This window comes from Podarcis erhardii, assembly GCF_964252035.2.
Source record: "Podarcis erhardii genome assembly, chromosome: 16".
Lineage (NCBI taxonomy): Eukaryota > Metazoa > Chordata > Lepidosauria > Squamata > Lacertidae > Podarcis > Podarcis erhardii.
Genome location: NC_138514.1, coordinates 36,162,717 through 36,184,739, shown reverse-complemented (window position 1 = coordinate 36,184,739; position 22,023 = coordinate 36,162,717). Strand labels below are relative to the sequence as shown.

The 22,023-nt window shown below is 50.7% G+C and overlaps 1 protein-coding gene across 4 annotated transcripts in view; it reads left to right on the top strand.

The window, feature by feature from the left end:
* The window catches only part of SPECC1 (sperm antigen with calponin homology and coiled-coil domains 1), a 108,910-nt gene that overhangs the window by 36,997 nt on the left and 49,890 nt on the right, over positions 1–22,023 (top strand). For all 4 annotated transcript variants that reach the window (XM_081844079.1, XM_081844078.1, XM_081844077.1 and 1 more), the window contains one exon: positions 20,297–21,819. In XM_081844079.1, the coding sequence (XP_081700205.1) occupies positions 20,297–21,819 (1,523 nt within the window). The remainder of the gene's footprint in view (positions 1–20,296; positions 21,820–22,023) is intronic.

Here is a 22,023-nt window from a genome sequence, read left to right as displayed (position 1 = left end):
AGGACACAAATGATGCGTGGTGCGCCTGCCCCACACCCTTGTCTCGGAACATACCTGCTACGAGTTCTGCTGGTCCAGGGAATTCAGGTGTTTACCGCTGAGGCAAGGTGGGGCTCCTGTTTAGACTATTCAGGGAAGGGATGGGAGATGATCATTTTAGCCCCGTGTTCTGGTGCCAAGTGGTTTTCTCTGAGGACATGTCAAAAGCCCAATTTAAGCATCATTTTGCTGGAATCATCTCTCTGGGCAGCTCTCTCTCTCTGTCTATCTCTCTCTCTCTCTGTCTGTCTCTGTCCCAAATGGCTGATATTACAAAGGTAGACAAGCTCTGCACATGCAGGTTCAATTGTTACCTGTTGTTGCCTCCAGTAGGCCTCTGCGCCATGAATTTGCCAAACCCTTAACAGAAATGATCTCAGCTAGCAACCTTCTCCACCGGGGTCAGCATATTCCGTACTTGTATGAAGAAGTTGTTTCCTTACGCAGGAGATTTGGGACAATAACTTAACTCTGTTGCAGGAGGTTGGACCTCATGGTCCCTTCCAACTCCACAGTCCTATGATCCTTTTGTTTTTGATGGGCCTACTCTGTGTATACCTCATTTTGATATCGCTCCCCCTTTTAAAAAAGTTTCAATCTATTTTATTTGTGGCTTTCTACTGGAAAGGATTATATTAATTGGCATAGTGTGGACATAAAAAGACATTTGAAGGCAGCCCTGTTTATGGAAGTTTTTAATGTGTGATGTTTTATTGTGTTTTCAATATTTTGTAGGAAGCCACCCAGAATGGCTGGGGAAACAATTTGTTGTTGTTAAATCATCATCATCATTATTAGTATCCTGCCCAGCAACTTACCTGTGGTTTCTTTGCTGCCAATAAACCCACAATCGGAAACCTTGGTTTGTTTTAACTATTCCTTGGTGTTACACGTGCAAATCTTGCGTCTGTCCCTAACAATGGTGTTTTTTGGTCCAACCCAGAGGCTCACTATGCAAGAAAGACAGGAGGCAGGAGCAGCAGGAAAGACAAAACAAACCTTGGAGAAACAAGCCACGGTTTGCTGGTCTGTGGGACAACCTATGGCTTGTTAAACAAACCATGGTTTAGCATTGTGTGACTCTTTCTGCCAACATCTCTCCCTCTGTTCCCCTCACCTTATAAGAAAGCTTCAAATACTTGGGCAAAACTGCTTCAGCCCCTTGACCTGCATGGCCATGCCTTTATCTAACTTTCCCAGTTCTGCATCACCTTCCTTGTTGTTGTTTTTTTTGGAGATGGGGAAATCTTATCTCCCAGCAAAATATCTTGTCTCTTGTAGGCGGGGATTCTCCACTCTGGGTCTGATGAGCCACTTCTGCCTGGCAAGAACTTTAAGGAAAGTTCACATGCTGGTTTACAACAGGATGTGACTACCATACCCAGGCCCTCCTGTTCTCTGTGAATCAGGAGCTGTTTGTCTGGGTCTACAAAAGAAACTTAATCTGATTTACTCCCCCTCCCCCAGAATCTTCCACCCCAGTGCTGAAACTCAGGCCTCAGGGCATGTGCAGAGTGCTTTGCCTGCAAAGCAAGCCAAGTGTGAACGCGTTTCTTTTTTGGAAAAGCAAAGCGTTCTTGTGTGTCCGAAGCTTGTTTCGTACAGCCTCTCTCAGCCAACAACCCTCCTGAAAGCCCTGCAATGTAGAACAGTGTTGCTGCTTTATTTATCTCCAACTAGTGAGTGCAAGAGAAACCGGCCGGCAGCAGCAATGCATCTGAATCCTAGTTGCTGGGGATTGCAAGTGGGGAGAATTGTTGTTGCGCTCAGGTCCTCAGGCCTCCCTTGGGGGCATCTGGTGGTGACTGCAAGGACCGGACTAGATGGGACCCCTTTGGGCCTGAGCCAGGCCCTTCTTCCGTTCTCAGGCGGCTCTTGTAAGCCAGCCAAGCTGCGTGCTGCCAGAGGGGTGGTGAAGAGAAGGGAAACTGGGTACTCCAGTGCCCCCTCACCAGCCTTATCTAGCCAGGCAAGGCAAGGGGGAGATTCCTTTCTATTCCTGGCCCCAGAGAAGGCTGGCAGAGCCGTGAGGAAGGCCACCCATCTAAGGACATTTTAATAGGGTATGACTCCACACTGCCCTGGCCTCCAAAATTCTCCGCTCGGTAACCCAAGAAGAATTCGGGTGTTGAAACCCTGAGAGAGGAGAGTCTGCTCAGAATAATTGCCACTTTGCTCCACATCTCTGTTTCGAGACCCAATTCAAGGTGCTGCTTTTAATCCGTATAGCAGGGGTAAGGGAGCCTCACGCCTGGGGGCCAGACCCTCTCTCTCTCTGGTAGGCTTCCCTGCCCCCACCAGCGCTGCTTCACAGCCTCCTTGAGTGTCTTTGCCTGGCTGGGATTGGGCCCTTGAATTCTGACCCTGCCTCTTCGCTTGGCTGGACGGAGGGTGGAGAGGGGCGGGCGACTGCAATCTAGTAGTAGGCTAGTAGAGTAGAAACTAGCCTACTCTACTACGAAAGTTAAAATTTACATGCATCTCGGGTGAGAAAGACGGAGCAGATCTCTTGTGCCTTCTGCAGATCTGAAGGCCCTCTAGGTTGGCAGACATGGAAGGAAACTCTCCTTCAAATGCTCGGGGCATGAGCCATGGAGGGGAAGTTTGGTGCCAGGAGGTCCATTATCAAGACCAGACGGGATGCAACAGGGAAAGAGTGGGGCAGGAGGCAATGGACGTTTGTCCAGTTCTGGGCACCCCAGTTTAAAAAGGATGTCGACAAGCTGTGCAGAGGAGGGCGACCAAGATGATCAAGGGTCTGGAAACCCAGCCTGATGAGGAATGGTTGAGGGAGCTGGGGTTGTTTAGCAAGGAAAAGAGGAGACTGAGAAGAGACAGGAGAGCCATAATAATAATAATAATAATAATAATAATAATAATAATAATAATATAAATTTATTATTTATACCCCACCCATCTGGCTGGGTTTCCACAGCCACTCTGGGTGGCTTCCAATAAAATATTAAAATACAGTGGTCTGTTAAACATTAAAAGCTTCCCTAAACAGGGCTGCCTTCAGATGTCTTCTTAAAGTCCGGTAGTTGTTGTCCTCTTCGACATCTGGTGGGAGGGCGTTCCACAGGGTGGGCGCCACCACTGAGAAGGCCCTCTGCCTGGTTCCCTATAACCTTGCTTCTCACAGGGAGGGAGCTGCCAGAAGGCCCTTGGCACTGGCCCTCAGTGTCTGGGCAGAACGATGGGGGTGGAGACGCTCCTTCAGGTCTACTGGACCGAGGCCATTTGGGGCTTTAAAGGTCAGCACCAACACTTTGAATTGTGCTCGGAAACGTATCTAAAGGGCTGTTACATGGAGGCTATTTTCTCCTGCTCTGGAGGGTAGGACTCGAACCAATAGCTTCAAGTTGCAAGAAAGGAGATTCCGACTAACCATTCAGAAAAAGTTTCCGACAGTTAAGGGCTGTTTGATGGTGGAGCAGACTCTCTCAGAAGGCGGCGGACTTTCCTTCCTTGGAGATTTTTAAGTGGAGGTTGGATGGCCATCTGCCATGGATGCTTAAATTGAGATTCCTGCATTGCAAGGGACTGAGCTAGATGGCCCTTGGAAAGTCTTACAGTTCTGTGATTCTGTGACATTGCTGGGAGCAAGGGCAGAGACACAGTGACCCCGGGCATCTGATAACAGGACTCTTCTTCCCACCCCCAGAGCATCTCCATTGTTTCTGCTTAATCTAAAAGATTGCGAAGGAGGAGGAGGTCTGCGAATGGAATTTACAAGGTTGTGACTCGTAGGAGGCAGGAGGTCCACATGCCAGAACAAACCCTTTTCCCCATACCAGGATGGCTCAGCGGCAAACCACCACCCGGCTGTTGTGTCTGGCCTCGGCCTAACGTTTCCTGCCCAACCGTTGCCTTTATTATTATTATTATTATTAAAAGTTAAAGCACACTCCCCCCCCAGGCAGTTCTGTGAGCAGATATACTACCAGGTTCTTTTAAATCCACCTGGGTGTTGATGGTGAAGCAGAGAGAGATCAAGAGCTACTGAAAGAGGGGCAGTGTGGTATAGTGGGTAGAGTGCTGGACTACTACCTGGGAGACCAGGGTTCAAATCCCCGCAGGGTTGTTGTGGGGCATTGAATGAGGAGAGGGAGAACCATGCAGGCCACCTTGAGCTCCTTGGAGAAAAGGCGGGATATAAGTGTACAGTGGTACCTCAGGTTACATGCGCTTCAGGTTACATACGCTTCAGGTTACAGACTCTGCTAACCCAGAAATAGTACCTCGGGTTAAGAACCTTGCTTCAGGATGAGAACAGAAATTGCGCGGCAGCAGCGGGAGGCCCCATTAGCTATAGTGCTGCTTCAGGTTAAGAACAGTTTCAGTTTAAGAACGGACCTCCAGAACGAATTAAGTACTTAACCTGAGCTACCACTGTAAACCTCCAGGGAAGGAGAGACCACTGTATAAGCAGAGGTTGGATGGTCAGGGGTGCTTTAGTTGAGAGTCCTGCATTGCAGGGGGGTCATAGTAGAACCTACCAGCGGGTTGGAGTGGATAACCCTCTATGATTCTATTCAATTGGCTATCATTGCGCGAACTCCCAAACAGCAACCATCCTGGAGCACTTTAGGGTGACCCACTTGTGACTCAATGGCCATTCATTGTGGAAGAATTCCATACATCCAGGCAGGCCACCCCCCCCCCCAAAGGCCACCAACCTATCCTCTGTTATCAGTGGTTCAATGCATTCTTTAAGAACTTCTTGCCTTCGGAGGAGTTGGCCTGTTGCCTCTCTGTGCGAGTTCCTGTTCCAGGCTTGCTAACATCCATTCAGGAGGCATGTGCAGAGCGGAAAGTTGTTCAGGGGTGGCTGGAGACTCCTTGAAAAGTGTGTGGGGGGGTGGGAGATTTATCATACTCTTCCAACCTGAAAGGACACCTCTCCAGGTATAAAAGCGAAGGGCCCCTCCAGTTTAAATCCAGGAGCGGGGATGAACGAAGTGTGGTTCGGCTGCCTGGCCCTGCTCTGCATTCTGGGTGACCTTCGGAGGTTGAAACTGTGGCTTCGGCTGGGTGAAAAGCCCCGTTAGGCTCTAATAAACTAGGGCATCCCCCAGCCCTCTTCCAATCAGCAATTTGTTAATGACATTTCATTGACAGGAGCGTTTGGCCAGAGGGTTAGGCCAGGGTGAAATCAATTTGTCTGTGGTTTAGGTGGCAGTGCCTGCGGAAAATAAAATGAAGTTGTGGAACAGCACAGAAGATGTGGGGAGATGGGACTCCATCCTCAATGTCAGGTTTCTGAAATAACTGCGTATTTTGTATCATTTATTTTCAAAGTTAACAACTTTTGATTATTTGATCTTTCAAATAATACAGGGGCAAAGCCTTTGTTTTAATTAGAAGTTGATGGTCCGATTATATGATTTTAGCAGGAAAGATATAAAGGACTTGGGAATAACTGACTGTTAATTGGTGAAAGGAGGAAAACTAAAGTTACATTATATTAAGACAATTTACAGGACAAAATTTTTGCTGAAATGGATAATTGATCTAGAATACAAAAAAGGGAGGTGTGAGGAGGTCATGGAAATAAGCTAATGAAAGATTAGTAAAGAGATCTGATGTATTTTTCTTTGAGTTTTTGTTTTTGTTTAATGGGTTTTATTTTTCTGTTTCTTTTATATTGTGATGTGTTTTGTTTTTGTTTAATGTGGTATTTTTACTTTTTCTTTCTGTAACCTTTAAAATTTTAATAAATATTATTTTTTTAAAAAAAGAAGAAGTTGACGGTCCGTTAATAATATTGGGCGTGCAAAATAACCCTTTCCTTCTAGGTAACATGTTGCTCTCCCAGGCCCTTCCAGTTCTATGATTCAATGTGTGTAAGTGAGCGAGAGACAAGAGTCCTAGCACTTTGAGCATCAGTCCCACATTGCAGGAGGGTGCTTGATTCCCCCAAACCCGATCCCCTCATTCCTTTGGCCAGGGCGGGGTCTGATCCGTCGTCCACTCGGGGTTTCCCGCTGTAGTTTTTCCTCCACTGGAGCCGCCGCACTCCATTCTTCCTGCCTCCCTAAACCGTAGCAAAGCCTGATGTCTGTGGGTTCTGGGTGTGGATAATGATTAATCTCCTGGCGCGGAAGCTGCTTCCTTGACGGGTGAAGGAAAAAGAAAGGAAGAGAGACGGGTTTAACCTCCAACCCAGCCCGGCTAATTGTTTTTCTCGGGCAAGAATCAAAAACCCAAGACTCTGCCAGCAAGGCCTAGGTTTCCTAGAAAGGAGACTGACAGCGGTATTGCGAAGCAGGCGTGGGGAACCGGATCCATTCCTGCAGGCCAAATCCTTACCTGCACACTCCCTGCAGGCAGAGTTTGACAGGTGGCTGGTCCACCCACTTGTCCATTGCCTAATGTCAGGTGACACTCCCCCCCCCCTCTTTTTTTGCACATGCAAGCAGAAAAAGTGGATGTGTTTGCAACACTTCCTTAGTCTGCTGGTGATCTGCAGACATCAGGCATAGGGGAAGTGGATCTGGCTTAACCCAAACAATGGTGTGGGCCAACTGAGAAGGTGTGATGGGCTTAATCCAGCCCACAGGATGCAGGCTCCCCGCACCCCCAATTACCTTGGAGGCTGAAACGGGTTGTGCCAAGGTATTTCTTCCACCAAGCTGTCAGAGTGTGGTATCAACTAGAGTTGCTGCCTGTGTATGTATTTTTTTTAAAAAAAAACCCTACTTAAGAGCAGCCCTGTTCAGGGAAGTTTTTAATCTGTGATATTTTAGTGTATTTCTGGTTTTTATGGAAGCCGCCCAGAGTGGCTGGGGAAACCCAGCCAGATGGGCGGGGTACAAATAATAAATTATTATTATTATTATTATTATTTAATATAACTAGAAAGTGCTGTGGAGTGGCAGGTTTCTAGAGCAGGGAGAGAGAGATCGAGATCTGGAGTCCAAACTCCATAGAGCCAGCTCTCTGAGCTTAAGCCCTACCTTGCAAGGTTGTTCTTGGGATAGGAAATGTAGATATATACAGTGGTACCTTGGGTTAAGTACTTATTTCGTTCCGGAGGTCCGTTCTTAACCTGAAGCACCACTTTAGCTAATGGGGCCTCCCGCTGCTGCTTGAGCACGGTTTCTGTTCTCATCCTGAAGCAAAGTTCTTAACCCGAGGTATTATTTCTGGGTTAGCGGAGTCTGTAACCTGAAGCGTATGTAACCCGAGGTGCCACTGTATATGAGAGAGAATTCCCTTGGCTTTATAGCTCAGTGCTACTGGTAGAACACCTGCTTTGATTGTAGAAGTTCTCAGCTTCAATCCCAGACTCTCCCAAGAAAATCCTTCTAGAGCTCCTCTGAAGCTGCTGCCGGCCAGTGTGGACTGGGGAGCCACTGGCACGGCACCCAAATGCTGGCCCTCGATACCTCTCTCTCTCACCCTTAGGACTCTTCCTTGGCTCACCAGTCCCTGGCCACGCTCTGCACTCTCCTTGGGAGCTGGAGCGTGTGGCCCACCGCCCAAAGATCAGACCCCCTTTCCCCCTGGTCCCGTCCAACACCACGTAGGTTTTCCACAAAGGGGGCGATGCCCTTTGGCTGAAAAAGACTCCCCACCTCCCATCTGGAGTGGATGAGCCTGAGCCAGGTGGGCCCTGGTGCGACATAGACTCAGATAATTGTAGAGTTGGAAGGGGGAGCCCAAGGATCATCTACTCCAACTCCAATGCAGGAATCTCAGCTAAAATATCCATGACGGATGACATGGTCTGAAGCAGCTCTCTAGGTCCTGGTGTTTCTACAAAGGAGATTCCTGCTTGCTAGAAGCGACTGGTGAGTGAGTGGCTGTTTCACTAAACTGAATGAAAAAGCCTCAAAGTCGTCTTAAGACTTAATCCGGAGCAAACAAGGCCTACCGGCTGTCTGTGCCCACAAAGCTCCCACATCCCTCCTTAAGGCCACGATCCTAAATTGTGGGGTAAAGCCCCACTGAAAACAGAGGGGCGGGATTTACTTCCAAGTCAATGTGCTCAGGAACACACAGTATGTGAAATCTGCACCCCCAGGTGGGTTTTGCACAGATCTGGGCAGCCTAGATTTCGGGGCCTTTTCTTTCCATGGAAATCCCCCTTCTGATTGGGGTCTCCCTTGACCGACCGGAAGCGCACACAGCTGTGTGGGGCTTTGCCAGCGCAATGAGCCAACCAGCCAGCACGCTTTCTGGCTAACCAGCAGAGAGGGGTTGGTGAATCAGAGGTTCAGAAGCAGCATGGAAAAGTGGGCAGGGGGGAAACAGTTTGGGGGTCATTGCCATGTCCTGCAGGGCCATTTCCAATAAGTTCTCCCCCAGAGGCAGTGAGCTTCTGAATACCAGTTGCTGGAAACCACAGGAAAGGAGAGCATGGCTGTTGCGCTCACGTTCTGTTTTGGGGCGTCTGGTTGGCCGCTGCAAGAACAGGATGATGGACTAGATGGTCCTGATCCAGCCGGCTCTGTGCTTAGGTGGACTGCCTCATCTTGGATTTCCTCCTTGCCTTGTGTTGCATTCCCATTCAACTGTTTCCTTGTATCTTGTTGAGGGCTGGTTTGGCAGGGGCCGTGACACAGTAGGAGAGCATCTGCTTTGCATGCGGAAGGTCTCAGGTTCAGTCCCCAGTGGCATCTCCAGGTGTTGCTGGGAGAGAGACCCTGCCAGAAGCCTTGGAGTGTTGCTGCCAGTCAGTGCAGGCAGTACTGAGCTGGATGCACCCAATGGCCTGGCTCTGTAGAAGGCAACTTCCTTTGTTACTGTTCCATTCCTCCCTTTATTCAGAACCACGAGGACTGAAATCTTAACATTATTTTTGCAGAGAAGGAGCCGCAGCTTAGTGGTGTCCCAGCTCAGAAGGTCAGAGGTTCAATCCCCAATGGGCAGCTCTTGGTAGGGCGGGATTCGCATGCCGATTCCCACCAGCAGAAACCTTTCTCAAGGACTTGTGCAAGTGAGCTGCCCCCTCTGATCCCCCCACAACCCCCCTGCGTTCCCCCAAATTGGGGTGCTTGAGAGAACCCAAGGAGAGGTTCTGTCTGGCGAGTCCTCATGCTTGCCCTGATGGAACAATTGTTTTAGTGTGACGTTGAGCTCCTTCCTTAGGGTCCTGTGTTTGGGGCAAACCAGTGTTTAGAGTTGCATCTCTGAGTTGCTGTCCTCATTCCTGCTTCCGACGGCTGCTTGCGGTGTCATTGCAAACCATAATGTGGGGAGCTGTGAATTTCCGGGATTGACTAGGGACCTTCTGGGGCAGATCCTGGCATTCCAGGGTTCTCCACCTCTTTTTGCAAGAGTTTCAAGCCGATGAAAACTCGCATGATGCTGTTAACATTTCTTTGGTCTCTCTTTTTTTTAAATAATGTTTATTCAGAATTTTGAAAATTACAAAAAGAAAAAGGAAAAATACAAAAGACAGAAAAAATACAAAAAAATAATACAATCATTTAGAAAAAGAAAAAGAACAGATTAAGCCTTTACATAACTTTCTTCCTTTACTTATTTCCTTGACCTCCTCACACCTCCCATCTTTGTATTCTAGTTCAAATTGTTATTTCAGCAAATCCTTCCAACCTTGTTTTTATCTTAATAATTTGTTTTAATATATTGTTATTTTACGTTCTCTCTTTCATCAATTTCATCAACTCATTTTTACTTAATCCTTTATATCATTTCTACCAAACCCACATAATTTTCTTTTTCCAACATCTTTCTAACAATCCTTAATTTTACAATATTTTTGAAGATATATTTTAATTTTTTTCCAATCTTCTTCCACCGGCTCTTCTCCTTGGTCCTGGATTCTGCCAGTCATCTCAGCCAATTCCACATTTCTTTGGTCCCTCTAACTGATTGACAGAAAATCATAACGCGGGCAGAAGAAAGTGCCTTTGTGAGGAAAGGAACCTGCTTCCACCTTTTTGCAGCAGTGAGCGCACAAGTCTTTGCAGGCACCGCTCAGAATTTATTCATGTAGAAAAGTATTTCTAAACCGCCAACTCATTTAGGGAAAAGGTTGTCGCTTGGTAGTAGAATGCCTCCTTTGCATAGGAAGGTCCCAGGTTCAGTTCCTGGCTGCCAGTCAGTGCAGACAGTGCTGAGCTGAGAGGGCAGCTTCCTGCCTTTTCCTGAGAAATGTGGTGATGTGCAGTGAAATCATTAAAACATCATTAAATAGTTAAATGCAGAGCAAATGACCAATTTTGTCACTTTTGTAGTTTATGACAGAGCAAGCGCAGGGGTAGAATGCTCACTGGCTTCTTTGCAGGAGAGGGGCGGATGTAATGGAGTATCCTAAAAGGGGGCTGGCTGGCTGGCTGGCTGGCACACTGCTGCTGCTGGTCCACATTATTTATATAATCTTCTACCTGTTTAATCTGGGATAACTTTTTGCTCAATTAAATCTCTTCAGACTAACCAGCTCAGAGCCTTGAAAGGAGTCCTTTTCCTTCTCTCTCCCCAGCAACATTTATTTATTTGAAGTCCACCAGGTCATGTGATCCTGCCTGCCTCTCAAGGGTATTTATTTTTATTTTTATTTTTATTTTTTGAGTAAAGATTTGGAGCCTTTGCAGATAAGAGCCAGGCAATCACTGGCGATTCTTATCTGGCAATAATGGCATTAACCTCAGTAAGGTTTTTACCCAGCTGGAGAAATCTCTCTCTCTCCTCCCAGCCTGCCCTACCAGGCTCAGGCATCCAGGCACCACTGTCAGCACCCCCAGCAACCCAGCAGCATTCCTTCCTGGGGTAGGGCCCCCACCTCCCTTGTTTTCAGCTTCCTTGTGGAAGAATATCTTCCCTGTGCAGTACACAGTCACCTATACCGGGATCTCTACCACACATCACAATAAAGCCTCCATGTTCCGATGCAGTATACCTCTGAATCCCAGGCACCGGCAGATGAACAACAGAACTGAGATTTTATGCTTTGTTGTGGGTGGGTGGGTGGGTGTTGGCCGCCCCCTGTTGGAAACAGGAGATGTGGTCTAAATGGACCTTTTTTTCTTCTGATCCAAGAGGGCTTTCCAGGTCACCGACATCTCTGCACAAAACCATGACGGGGAAGTTAGAGCATTGCGTCATTGTCTTCAGAATCTTGGCTTTCTCTTCAAAGAGGAAATGGTGCCGGGGCAAGTTTCTAGTCCTCAGGAGCTGCAAAGAAATGCTAGAAAGGGTGGGGCAGTAGTCCCACAAGCAGTGAAACCTTCAGAGGCTGAATCAGGTTTCCAGGGAACAAGGAGCACAGCTGCTGTGACAAGTTTATCTCTTTCCGGATGAAGCTCAGAAAGAGAAGTGATTTTTATAATTTACTCAGGTTTCTGATATGGAATTTGCTCCTACAAAGGTCAGTGGCGGCCACAAACTGTGCTGGCTTCGAAAAGGAGGTTAGCTCGTTCCATGGATGGTAAGGCTATCAATGGCCACAAGGCAGAATGGCTGTATTTTCCCTCCACCGTTGGAGGCAGTTGGCAGCATCTGGTTGGCCACTGTGAGAACCATTTACACCACCACACTGCCCTCTTTCTCCATTAGGCCTCACTTGCCATCAGTGATGGCAACATGTAGCCCTAGTTGGCTTGATCACAATGAGGCCAGGATGCTGGCCTAGATGGGCCCCCTTGGGCCTGATTCAGTGGCCAGGCTCTTCTGGCATCCATTTATATCTCGCTGCCCTCGCTTTCCATTTGACTTCACTTGCTGCCAGTGATGACGGGTTGCAGCTGAATCCGGTTAGCCACTGTGAGAGCTGGATGCTGGGCCTCCTTTGGCCTGATCCAGCAGCCAGGCTCTCTTCCGATGTTCTTGCATTCAGGTTCCAGCCTGTCAGATCAGCGGCGAGGCCCAGAGGGCAGGCATCTCTGGAGGCCGTAGGAATGAGAGATCTGGAGGGGGCGATACCAATTGCAAACACAAACCGGCCCAGCGACTGCACAGAAAGAGAGAGAGAGTCGGTTCCATCTGTTCCCGCCTGGGAGCGTTCTTCATACCTGCCTGGGGAGACGGCAGGCCCAGGGCAGCAAGATTAGCCACATCGCCCGGGTGTTGGCTCTCTGACTCACCCCTCTGCAAACAGACGCACGGCTCCAGGCAACGGCACAGTGGCTTCTCACGGCTGGAGTGTCTCTTCGGCACGCAAAGTCCGAGGGCCACCTGGCGGCTCCCTCCCCTCGGAGCCGGTGCCACCCGGAGGTTGAGAAGGCCGAGCCGAGCGGCAAAGTCCAGGAGATAATGGCCCCTCTGCTATATAATTTTTCACGTGGTGCATAGTTAAACTATGGAACTCCCCGCCACAAGAGGCAGTGATGCAGTGACGGCCACCAGATGAGATGGCTTTATTATTATTTAGTATTTATTCGATTTATATACCACTCTTTATCAAAAGATCCCGGTGCGGCGTACAATAGTAAAAAGATTTTGCGGAGCATAATAATAATAACAAAGCATAATAATAGGCAGCGTATCTGTTCTGCAGGCATCTCCCGCTTCCGCCTCCCTGCTGCTGGACTCTTGTCTGTCCAGCAAGCCTATGATCTCAGTGGAAACTGCTGTTGTATCTTTGCCGTAACGCTCCTATCTGCCTGTTCCACCCCCCACAAACGCTGCCTCGGTCTTCGATAAGTCTGTTATTTGTTCCTCCCTGCCTTTCCGTTTCTGGCTTTCTCTTCTTCTTATTTCCTCTCTTTGTTCTCGCCATTCTGCCTCTCTTCACTTCTTGCTTTTTGCCCTGGCCCCCTGCTTTCTGGAAATTCACTCCGAAGCCCATAGCTGAACAAGGGGGGGGGGTCAAGTTGCACTCCTTGGGGTTGGCGGTCCTCGCCACGTCCCTCTTTTTGTGGGTGGGCTGAGTCCCTCCCCTCATCAGCCCTTCATAAATTGTTCAGTTCAGCTCCACAGAAACCAAGCAGAGCGCAAGGCATCTATCAGCATCGGCGAACTGTGGAACTCCCTCCCACAGGAACCAGCGATGGCCACCAACATGGGCAGCTGTAAAAGAGGATTAGAGAGATGTCCTACCCCTGTTACGTCCCTGTGAAAAGCATTCCCTGTTGTCCATTCACGGTGTTTAGCACTGCTATGGGGAGAGTCGATTCAGCCAATTTGGGTTTCTCTCCATCTTTTATTTCTCCCCATCTTTCAACTCACTTCTCCACATTTATTTCTCAGTTTGCATGGCTCTTTTTTACGTCCTCGTGAAAAGTCACCCATGCTACTGCCCGGATTTCTCCTTGTTGTTGTTGTTTAGTCATTTAGTCATGTCCGCCTCTTCGTGACCCCCTGGACCACAGCACGCCAGGCCCTCCTGTCTTCCACTGCCTCCCCCAGTTTGGTCCAACTCATGCTGGTCGCTTCGACAACACTGTCCCACCATCTCATCCTCTGTCGTCCCCTTCTCCTTGTGCCCTCCATCTTTCCCAACATCAGGGTCTTTTCCAAGGAGTCTTCTCTTCTCATGAGGTGGCCAAAGTCTTGGAGCCTCAGCTTCAGGATCTGTCCTTCCAGTGAGCACTCAGGGCTGGTTTCCTTCAGAATGGAGAGGTTTGATCTTCTTGCAGTCCATGGGACTCTCAAGAGTCTCCTCCAGCACCAGAATTCAAAAGCATCCATTCTTCAGCGATCAGCCTTCTTTATGGTCCAGCTCTCACTTCCATACATCACTACTGGGAAAACCATGGCTTTAACTAAACGGACCTTTGTTGGCAAAGTGATGCCTCTGCTTTTTAAGATGCTGTCTAGGATTTCTCCTAGCAGGCACCATGGGCAGTTTTCCCTGATGGGATCCATTTTTAAAAGCATTTTTGCCCATAGATGCATTTCCCCCTAACACAAACATCCATGGATTCATTGCTGGGCTGGAGAGCTGTGATGAAAGAGAGCTGTGTCTCAGTTTGCATCTTGTTTGAGGAAGTGCCGTTTAGACAGGTTCTCATGTTTAAATTCAAACCGAACCAAACTGTACACATCCGGTTATGTGGGGGTTTTGACAGCCACCCCTCCTCCTTGCACTATTGTCGCTGTATATTGGGCTTCTCCCTGCTCTGTGCCCAATTTGCTGTGCATTCCCCTGGGAAACAAGAGAATTGCAGGGTTGTGAGGGCTCCCTAAGAGCCATCTAGTCTAACCCCCTGCAATGCAGGCGTCCCTGATGAAGCATTCCTGACAGAGGGCCATCCAACCTCTGCTTGCAAACCTCCAAGGAAGGCGATTCCACCACCATCCAGGGGAGTCCGTTCCTCCATTGAAGGGCTCTTTCCAATGGCTTTAAGTTACAAGAAATGAGATTCCAACTAGTCAGTAAGGGTTGTTTGATAGTGGAACGGCCTCCCTCGGGAGGTTGTGGACTCTCCTTCCGTGGAGGTTTTTATTTTATATATATATAATTTTTTATTAGTTTTTTAACATACCATTTTCAACTGTAATTAAACATACTTTTACATCTTACTCAATTTTTTTACTTCCATCAGTCCTGTCTGAAAATTCTCCAATCTAATCTCTTCCAACCTGCATTTCTTACTTTCCCTATTACAGTGGTACCTCAGGTTAAGTACTTAATTCATTCCGGAGGTCCGTTCTTAACCTGAAACTGTTCTTAACCTGAAGCACCACTTTAGCTAATGGGGCCTCCTGCTGCTGCTGCGCCGCTGGAGCACGATTTCTGTTCTCATCCTGAAGCAAAGTTCTTAACCCGAGGTACTATTTCTGGGTTAGCGGAGTCTGTAACCTGAAGCGTATGTAACCCGAGGCACCACTGTACATTTAAAACACACGACTGATATCTCTATCTTTATCTACTTTGTAACACTTCATATATTTCTCCTTACAAAACTTCTTGCAGTCCTACTAGTGTAATTTGTTGATTACAGTTGCTCTTCAAATAGTTCATATACTTCTTCCAGTCTTCTGTAAATCTCTGGTCCCGCAGGTTTCGAATCCTTCCTGTCGTTTTGTCCAATTCTGCATAGTCCATTAATTTTGTCTGCTGTTCTTCTTTCGTCGGAATTTCTTCTTGCTTCCACTTCTGAGCTAACAATACTCTTGCCTCCGTGGAGGTTTTTAACCAGCGTTTGGATGGCCATCTGCCTTGGGCGCTTTAGCTGAGAGTCCTGCATTGCAGGGGGTTAGAATGGATGACCTTTGGGGGTCCCTTCCAACTCATATGATTCTGTGATTCCTACCTGGAGATGCCTTCTGCATGCAAATCTGGGGCTCTCCCACTGTAGGATCAGACAGATTGAAGGATAGATGACCAGCACACGCACTCCCAGCACGCGTGCACACACACACACACACACACACACACACACAGAGACTCAGAATTCAGGGGGCTGGGAGAAAGGAGGGGGCTATTTTGCACCAGAAGGAGGCACAGAACAGCTCTGTGTTGCCTTACAGGCATAATAGAAGGCCAAAGACAAAGGGCTCAGTGTTTTTTTGCAGAGGGCGGGGGAAGGAAGGAGATAGTGCAGGCATTCTTTGGCTGTGGAGCCAACAGCTGCCCCCCCCCTTCCCCCCCCCGGCTGTATTTCAGCATCTGCAGCTGCAGGGATCTGGGACTCGGTGGTTGCAGCCGGTATAAGCCGCCTCCAGCTGGCCATAGATGCGACCACCACCGCTTCTGAAAACCTGTCATTGAAAGCCACAAGAGGGGAGAGTTGCTCTTGCGCTCAGATCCTGCTTCCCAGTCTCTCATGTGGGCATCTGGGTACCCACTGCGAGAACAGGATGCTGGACTAGATAGGCCACCGGCCTGATCTTGCAGGCTCGTCTTACATTCTAACGTAGAACGTGGTGCTTGTTGGCAGGATTCCCTGTCAGGGCTTTTGAATTCTTGAACCACGCTTTGTAACTTTTGCTTGTCAATGATGGAGGGGAGGCGCCCCCTGCAAGTCTATGTGGGGCTGCCCTTGAAGCTGACCCAGAAACTCCAGCGGGTGCAGAATGCCGCAGCGAGGCTGCTTACGGGGTCCTTGCCGCGGGATCACATTCATCCAGTGCTTTACCAGCTGCACTGGCTCCCGGTGGAGTACAGGGTCAGGTTTAAGGTGCTGGTTTTGACCTTTAAAGCCCTATGCGGCCTAGGACCCTCGTACCTACAGGACTGCCTCTTCCGATATTCCCCACCGAGGACCTTAAGGTCCACAAATGACAACACCTTGGAGGCCCCAAGTCTCAAGCTGGTTAGATTGGTCTCAACTATGCCAGGGCCTTTTCAGCACTGGCCCCGACTTGGTGGAACGCTCTGTCACAAGAGACTAGGGCCCTGCGGGACTTGACATCTTTCCGCAGGGCCTGCAAGACAGAGCTGTTCCGCCTGGCCTTTGGTTTGGACTCAGTCTGACCCTTATGTTTTCCCTCCCCTTGTGGTTTTGATCTATGGGCTACTATTAAAATGAGGCTGCATTTTAAATTATATTTTAACCTGTATTTTAAATTGTGTGGGATTTTTTTTGTAATTTTATTGGTGTTAGCCGCCCTGATCCCGGCTCTGGCTGGGGAGGGCGGGGTATAAGAAAAATATTATTATTATTACTTTATGGGGAGCGTTACAGCTCAGTTTTGCATGCAGAAGGAGCCGGTGGCATTTCCAGACAAGACCAGAGAAGTTGTCTCCCCCCCCCCCCCACACAACTGGAAACCCTGAAGAGCTGCTGCCAGTCCACGTAGACAACACTGAGCTAGACAGACTCAGTGGTCTGACGGTACAAGCCAGCTTTCTGCTGAAACTGGCTGTTTATCCCTAGACCATGAGGACTAGAAACTTGACTTGTTTTCCAGGAAAAGGGCTGCAGCTCAGAGTTCCAGGTTCAGTCCCTGTTGCCTCTCAGCTGTACCAAAGACTCCCTGGCAATCCGCTGCCAGTCAGTGCAGGCATCCCTGCGCTCAATGGACCCACAGTCTGACATGGAATAAGGCAGCCTAACAATACTGTAGCCAGTATTGGTTTGATTCCATTTACTTTTGGAACGACAGCAGCCGTGCCCCCGCGGCCAAAAACATCCCCATGACACCAGTCCTTAAACTTGGCCCGGGACGTTGGGGTGGCCAAGTTGGCAGGCCCGTTGGCGAAGGAAGGGTCTTGAACCCAGTTCCGTTCCCCAGTTCTCCCAGTTGCATCTCTTCCCCCCTTCCCCTTCGTTCCCCATGTGGAGTTTGGCAACTGACTGGGACCCTCACCAGAGCCACAAACGGGAACGGATGACTCAGGCTGATGAACAAACGTCCCTGGGGGTTTGGGCAAAGCCAGATTTCCTCCTGGCCCCATCAAATACGGCAGAAGGAAACTGGGGGCCTTCAAGAGGGAGCGACTGGCCTGGAGCAAGTTGGGCAGAAGTTTCCCCAGATGAGGTCATGGAGGGCCGGCTGGTTGGAGCTGGACCCCGATGTGCCGCCAAAGCCGTTCTGCTCCCCTTTGCCAAGCCAGGAATTCCTTTGCCACCTCCAGCCTGAAAGGCTTTCCATCCACACTTGTCCAAAACGGGTTGGGGGGGGGACAAGTGATGGTGCTCTGTGTTCTTGGCTGGTTTTTTATTTGTTTGGGAAAAGCCAGGTGCACGCAGCCGCCTAATTAATGCAAGGAGGAAAACAGCTCTCTCTCGTTTGGTCTCTCTCGTTGTTTGCTTATTTATTTACACACACACATATTTTCCCCCCTTTTTACATTTCAGCAATGTATGCAAAACGCATCCTAAAACACTGCTCCTTGAAATCAGAAGGGGGTGAGGAGAAGGAATAGAAGCCTGAACAGGAAATCTCTTAGGTTTTATAGAATTGTAGTGTTGGCAGGGGACCCCTAGCGGTCATCTAGCCCAACCCCCGTGTGATGCAGATGGTGCTTGTTGTCCCCTTTCTGCATTTGTGTGTGTGTGTGTGTGTGTGTAGAGAAAGAGAAACATGGAATCATAGAGTTGGAAGGCACCCCAGCAGTCATCTAGTCCAACTCTCCGCAATATAATCATCACAGCTAGAGAACCCTTGACAGTGAAATAATAATAATAATAATAATAATAATAATAATAATAATAATAATAATAATAATAATAATAATTTATTTATACCCCGCCCATCTGGCTGGGCTTCCCCAGTAACTTTGGGAGGCTTCCAACAAAGTATTAAAAAACAGTAATGCATCAAACATTAAAAGCTTCCCTAAACAGGGCTGCCTTCAGATGTCTTCTAAATGTCAGGTAGTTCTTTATCGCTTTGAAATCTGATGGGAGGGTGTTCCACAGGGCGGGTGCCACTACCGAGAAGGCCCTCTGCCTGGTTCCCTGTAACTTGGCTTCTCGCAGCGAGGGAACCACCAGAAGGCCCTCGGCATTGGACCTCAGTGTCCGGGCAGAACAATGGGGGTGGAGACGCTCCTTCAGGTATACTGGACCGAGGCTGTTTAGGGCTTTAAAGGTCAACACCAACACTTTGAATTGTGCTCGGAAACGTACTGGGAGCCAATGTAGGTCTTTCAAGACCGGTGTTATGTGGGTCTCGGCGGCCGCTCCCAGTCACCAGTCTAGCTGATGCATTCTGGATTAGTTGCAGTTTCCGGGTCACCTTCAAAGGTAGCCCCACGTAGAGCGCATGGCAGTAGTCCAGGAGGGAGATAACCAGAGCATGCACCACGCTGGCGAGTGAAATAAGATTTGGGACTTTTTAGTCCAGAGAGAAAGTGAACAAGAGGCGACATATTTAAACTTACGGCACTTGCTCCCCCAGAAGGCGGGGTGGCCACCATCTTGGGTGGCTTCAAATGAGGGCGGGGCCAAGTCACAGAGAAGGAAAGGGCTACTGATGGTTGGTAGCCAGAATGGCTGTGCTCTGCCTCCACTATCAGAGGCAGCATCACTTCTGAATCCCTGTTGCTGGAGGGAAGAGGCCTCTTGTACTCGAATCCTGCTTGCAGGCTCCCCAGAAGAGAGGCATTGGGCTTGGCCACTGTGAAAACACGGTGCTGGACTTAGGTGGGCTACTGGCCTGATCCAGCAGGCTTTTCTTGTGCTCTTAGAACAGTGTACACTTTAAGAGCGCACTCTACAAAATATAAACTCCTCCCCTCTTTTCGCTGGGATTTTTCGGGGAGGTGGCGGCAGAATCGAGTGTGTTCCTGTCCCAGTCGATTCTCAGCACTTGGCTTTTCAGAGCTGGGGGCGGGGGGCGCCTTGTTGGGGAACTGCCTGGGAGGCTCGCTCTCTGTTTCCTTTTGGCCGGATCTTTCCCTCCTCCTCGCAGTTTCTGGCAAGAGAGTGCAGCTCGCGATCTCTCCCGGTCACAGCCTGCCCTTGCATTCCACGCAGGGTGCCTGGGGCCTTTCCGCCAGCGAGAGGCGGGCAGGCTCCCTCTGAAGGTCATCTCTGGGGTGGAGGGAAATGGCACCCGCCTGAAACAGAGCTTTTGTTCCGCCAGGCTTCGCTCCCCCAGTGGAAACGTTGGCCCGCTGCCGCCGCCCCCCGGAGAGTTTGCGCTCACAATTGCTGTAGTGAGCAGGTGGAGGTTGGGGCGAGAGCCAGGGAAGGGAGTAGGTGAGGGCAAGTCAGTGGATAAAACTATGCCCGGACAGAGATACCAAAAAGTGCTTCTCCCTCTCTCGTAAAACTAGAACTCATATTCCAGTGCATACTGAAACTATGGAACTCCCTGCCACAAGAAGCAGTGGGGGTCCCCAACTTGGATGGCTTTAAGAGAATATAAGAATTTGTGGGCATACAAAGAAGCTGATTGCTGGGAGATTCAGGGCAGAGGGAATTGTTTTGTTGTTTGTATATTACATTTGCATGCCACCTTGTACTTCCATCGAGCTCAAGGTGGTGTAAGTACATGGTTCTCCTCTTCCCCATTTCACCCTCACAACAACCCTGTGAGGTAGGTCAGGCTAAGAGATGGCGACTGGCCCCAGGTCACCCATAGAGCTTCATAGTCGAGAGGGAATTCGAACGCTGGTCTCCCAGGTCCAGTGCTTTCACCACACCAGCTGCACTAAAATCATTCTTCACCTAGTGTGTAGTTAAACTGTGGAACTCCCTCCCACTGGAGGCAGTGATGGCCTTTAAAAGAGGGCAAGACAAATTCACGGAGGAGGAGAGGGTTATTGATGGCTACTAGCCATGGTGTCTGTTCTCTGCCATCGCTATTGGAGGCAGCGATGCTTCGGAATCCCAGTTGCCGGAAACTGCAGGGGGGAGGGTGCGGCCCTGTGTTCGAATCCTGATTGCTGATTTCCCATCAAGCCCTTATGCTCCAGGCATTAACTGCCTTTCTCTTCCTGCTCTCCCAGGTTCCATCCCGTCGGCGAAGCGTACCGGGATCCCAGCCCCGCGGGAGCTGTCGACTGCCCCGGGCAGAGAGAAGGCGGCCCTGAGACCCAGGAAGGCTCAGCCCAGCCCCACTTCCTCTGGGGCGCTGACGCCCACAAAGCACTCACGCCCGGCCCCCAAGTGCAAGAATGAGGGGGATGCCGGCGATAAGGCCACGCTGGAGTCACAGGTCAAGGAGCTGCTGGCCGAGGCCAAGGCGAAGGACTCGGAGATCACCAAGCTGCGGAGCGAGCTGAAGAAGCACCAGGACCGGGAATGGGTGCACTGCGAGCTGGACCACCCCGCAGGGGTGTCGCCAGCCGAGGCGGAGCCCTTGGTCCGCACCCTCCAGGACCAGAACCGGGCTTTCCAGAGGGAGCTGCTGAGCCTCGGGGAGGAGAACCGCCTCTTGAGAGAGAAGCTCAGCCGCCTGGAGCAGTCGCCGCTGTCAGACACCCTGAGCAGCAGCGGGGGCTGCGGAAGCAGCCTGGCCACCCCCACCACGCAGGAGTCGAGCTTCGGCAGCCCCACGCAGCCCCCCGGGAACCCCCGGGCCAACGGGGGCACAGCTCCCCTGCGGAACTCGGGGTCGTCCAGCAGCGACGTCACCAAGGCCTCCCTGTCCCCAGACGCCTCGGACTTTGAGCACATTGTGGAGGCGCCCTCTAGGCCCCCGTCGTCGGGGAGCCACCCCTCCCAGGCCCCGCAGGACTCCCCCGCCGGGAGCTCCCCCAACAACACCAGCGACCTCTCGGTGGCCTCGCTGACGGAGCGGATCCAGAGGATGGAAGAGAACCACCACTGTACGGCCGAGGAGCTGCAGGCCACGCTCCAGGAGCTCTCCGACCAGCAGCAGGTTGTGCAGGAGCTGACGGCCGAGAACGAGCGGCTGGCCGAGGAGAAGGCCCTGCTGGAGGGCTCCTTCCGGCAGCACCGCGAGAGAGCCGAGCAGCTCGGCCAGGAGAACGAGAAGCTGGCCGCCCTCCTGCAGGAGCGGCCGGCCGGCGACGACGGCAAGGCCAAGACCATCCAGGAGCTGGAGCAGCGGTGCGGGGAGCTGCAGGAGAAGGCCCAGTTTGAGCGGGAGAAGCTGCTCAACATCCAGCAGCAGCTGACCAGCAGTTTGCGCGGCCTGGAGAGGGAGCACCAGGAAGCCCAGGCGGCCACCCGGGGCCTGCGGGAGGAGGCCGAGCGGCTGGGAGGCCTGCTGGAGGCGGAGAGGCAGGGCGCAGCCGGCCTGGCCAGGGCCCTGGAGGACTGCAAGGTGGCCCTGGAGGGGCTGAGGATTGAAAACGGCTCGCTCCGGGCCCAGCTGGACAGCGCCAAGCAGAAGGCGGCGGACATGGACACTGTGGGGCGGGGCGGGGACCCCGGCGCCATGCAGGAGATGCTGAAGGGAGCCCGCGGGGAGAGGGACCAGCTGGAGCTGGCCTGCACGGAGCTCAGGCAGGAGCTGCTGAAGGCGCACAGCGAGGTGAAGACCCTGCAAGGGCAGCTGGCCAAGGTAAGGATTGCTGTGGAGTGGGGAGAGCTCAGCGGAGCCTCCAGATGCAGGGGCAGTCTATCCCTAAATGTCGGCTGCTGCGAAGCAACACCAGGGCTTCTGGCTGGCCGTTGTGAGAGACCTAGTGAACCTGCCGGGCCTTTCTTGCGTTGGGTCGGTGCCCCTGGCTGTTGCACCAGAAGGTTGGTGGTTCGTGCCCACCCA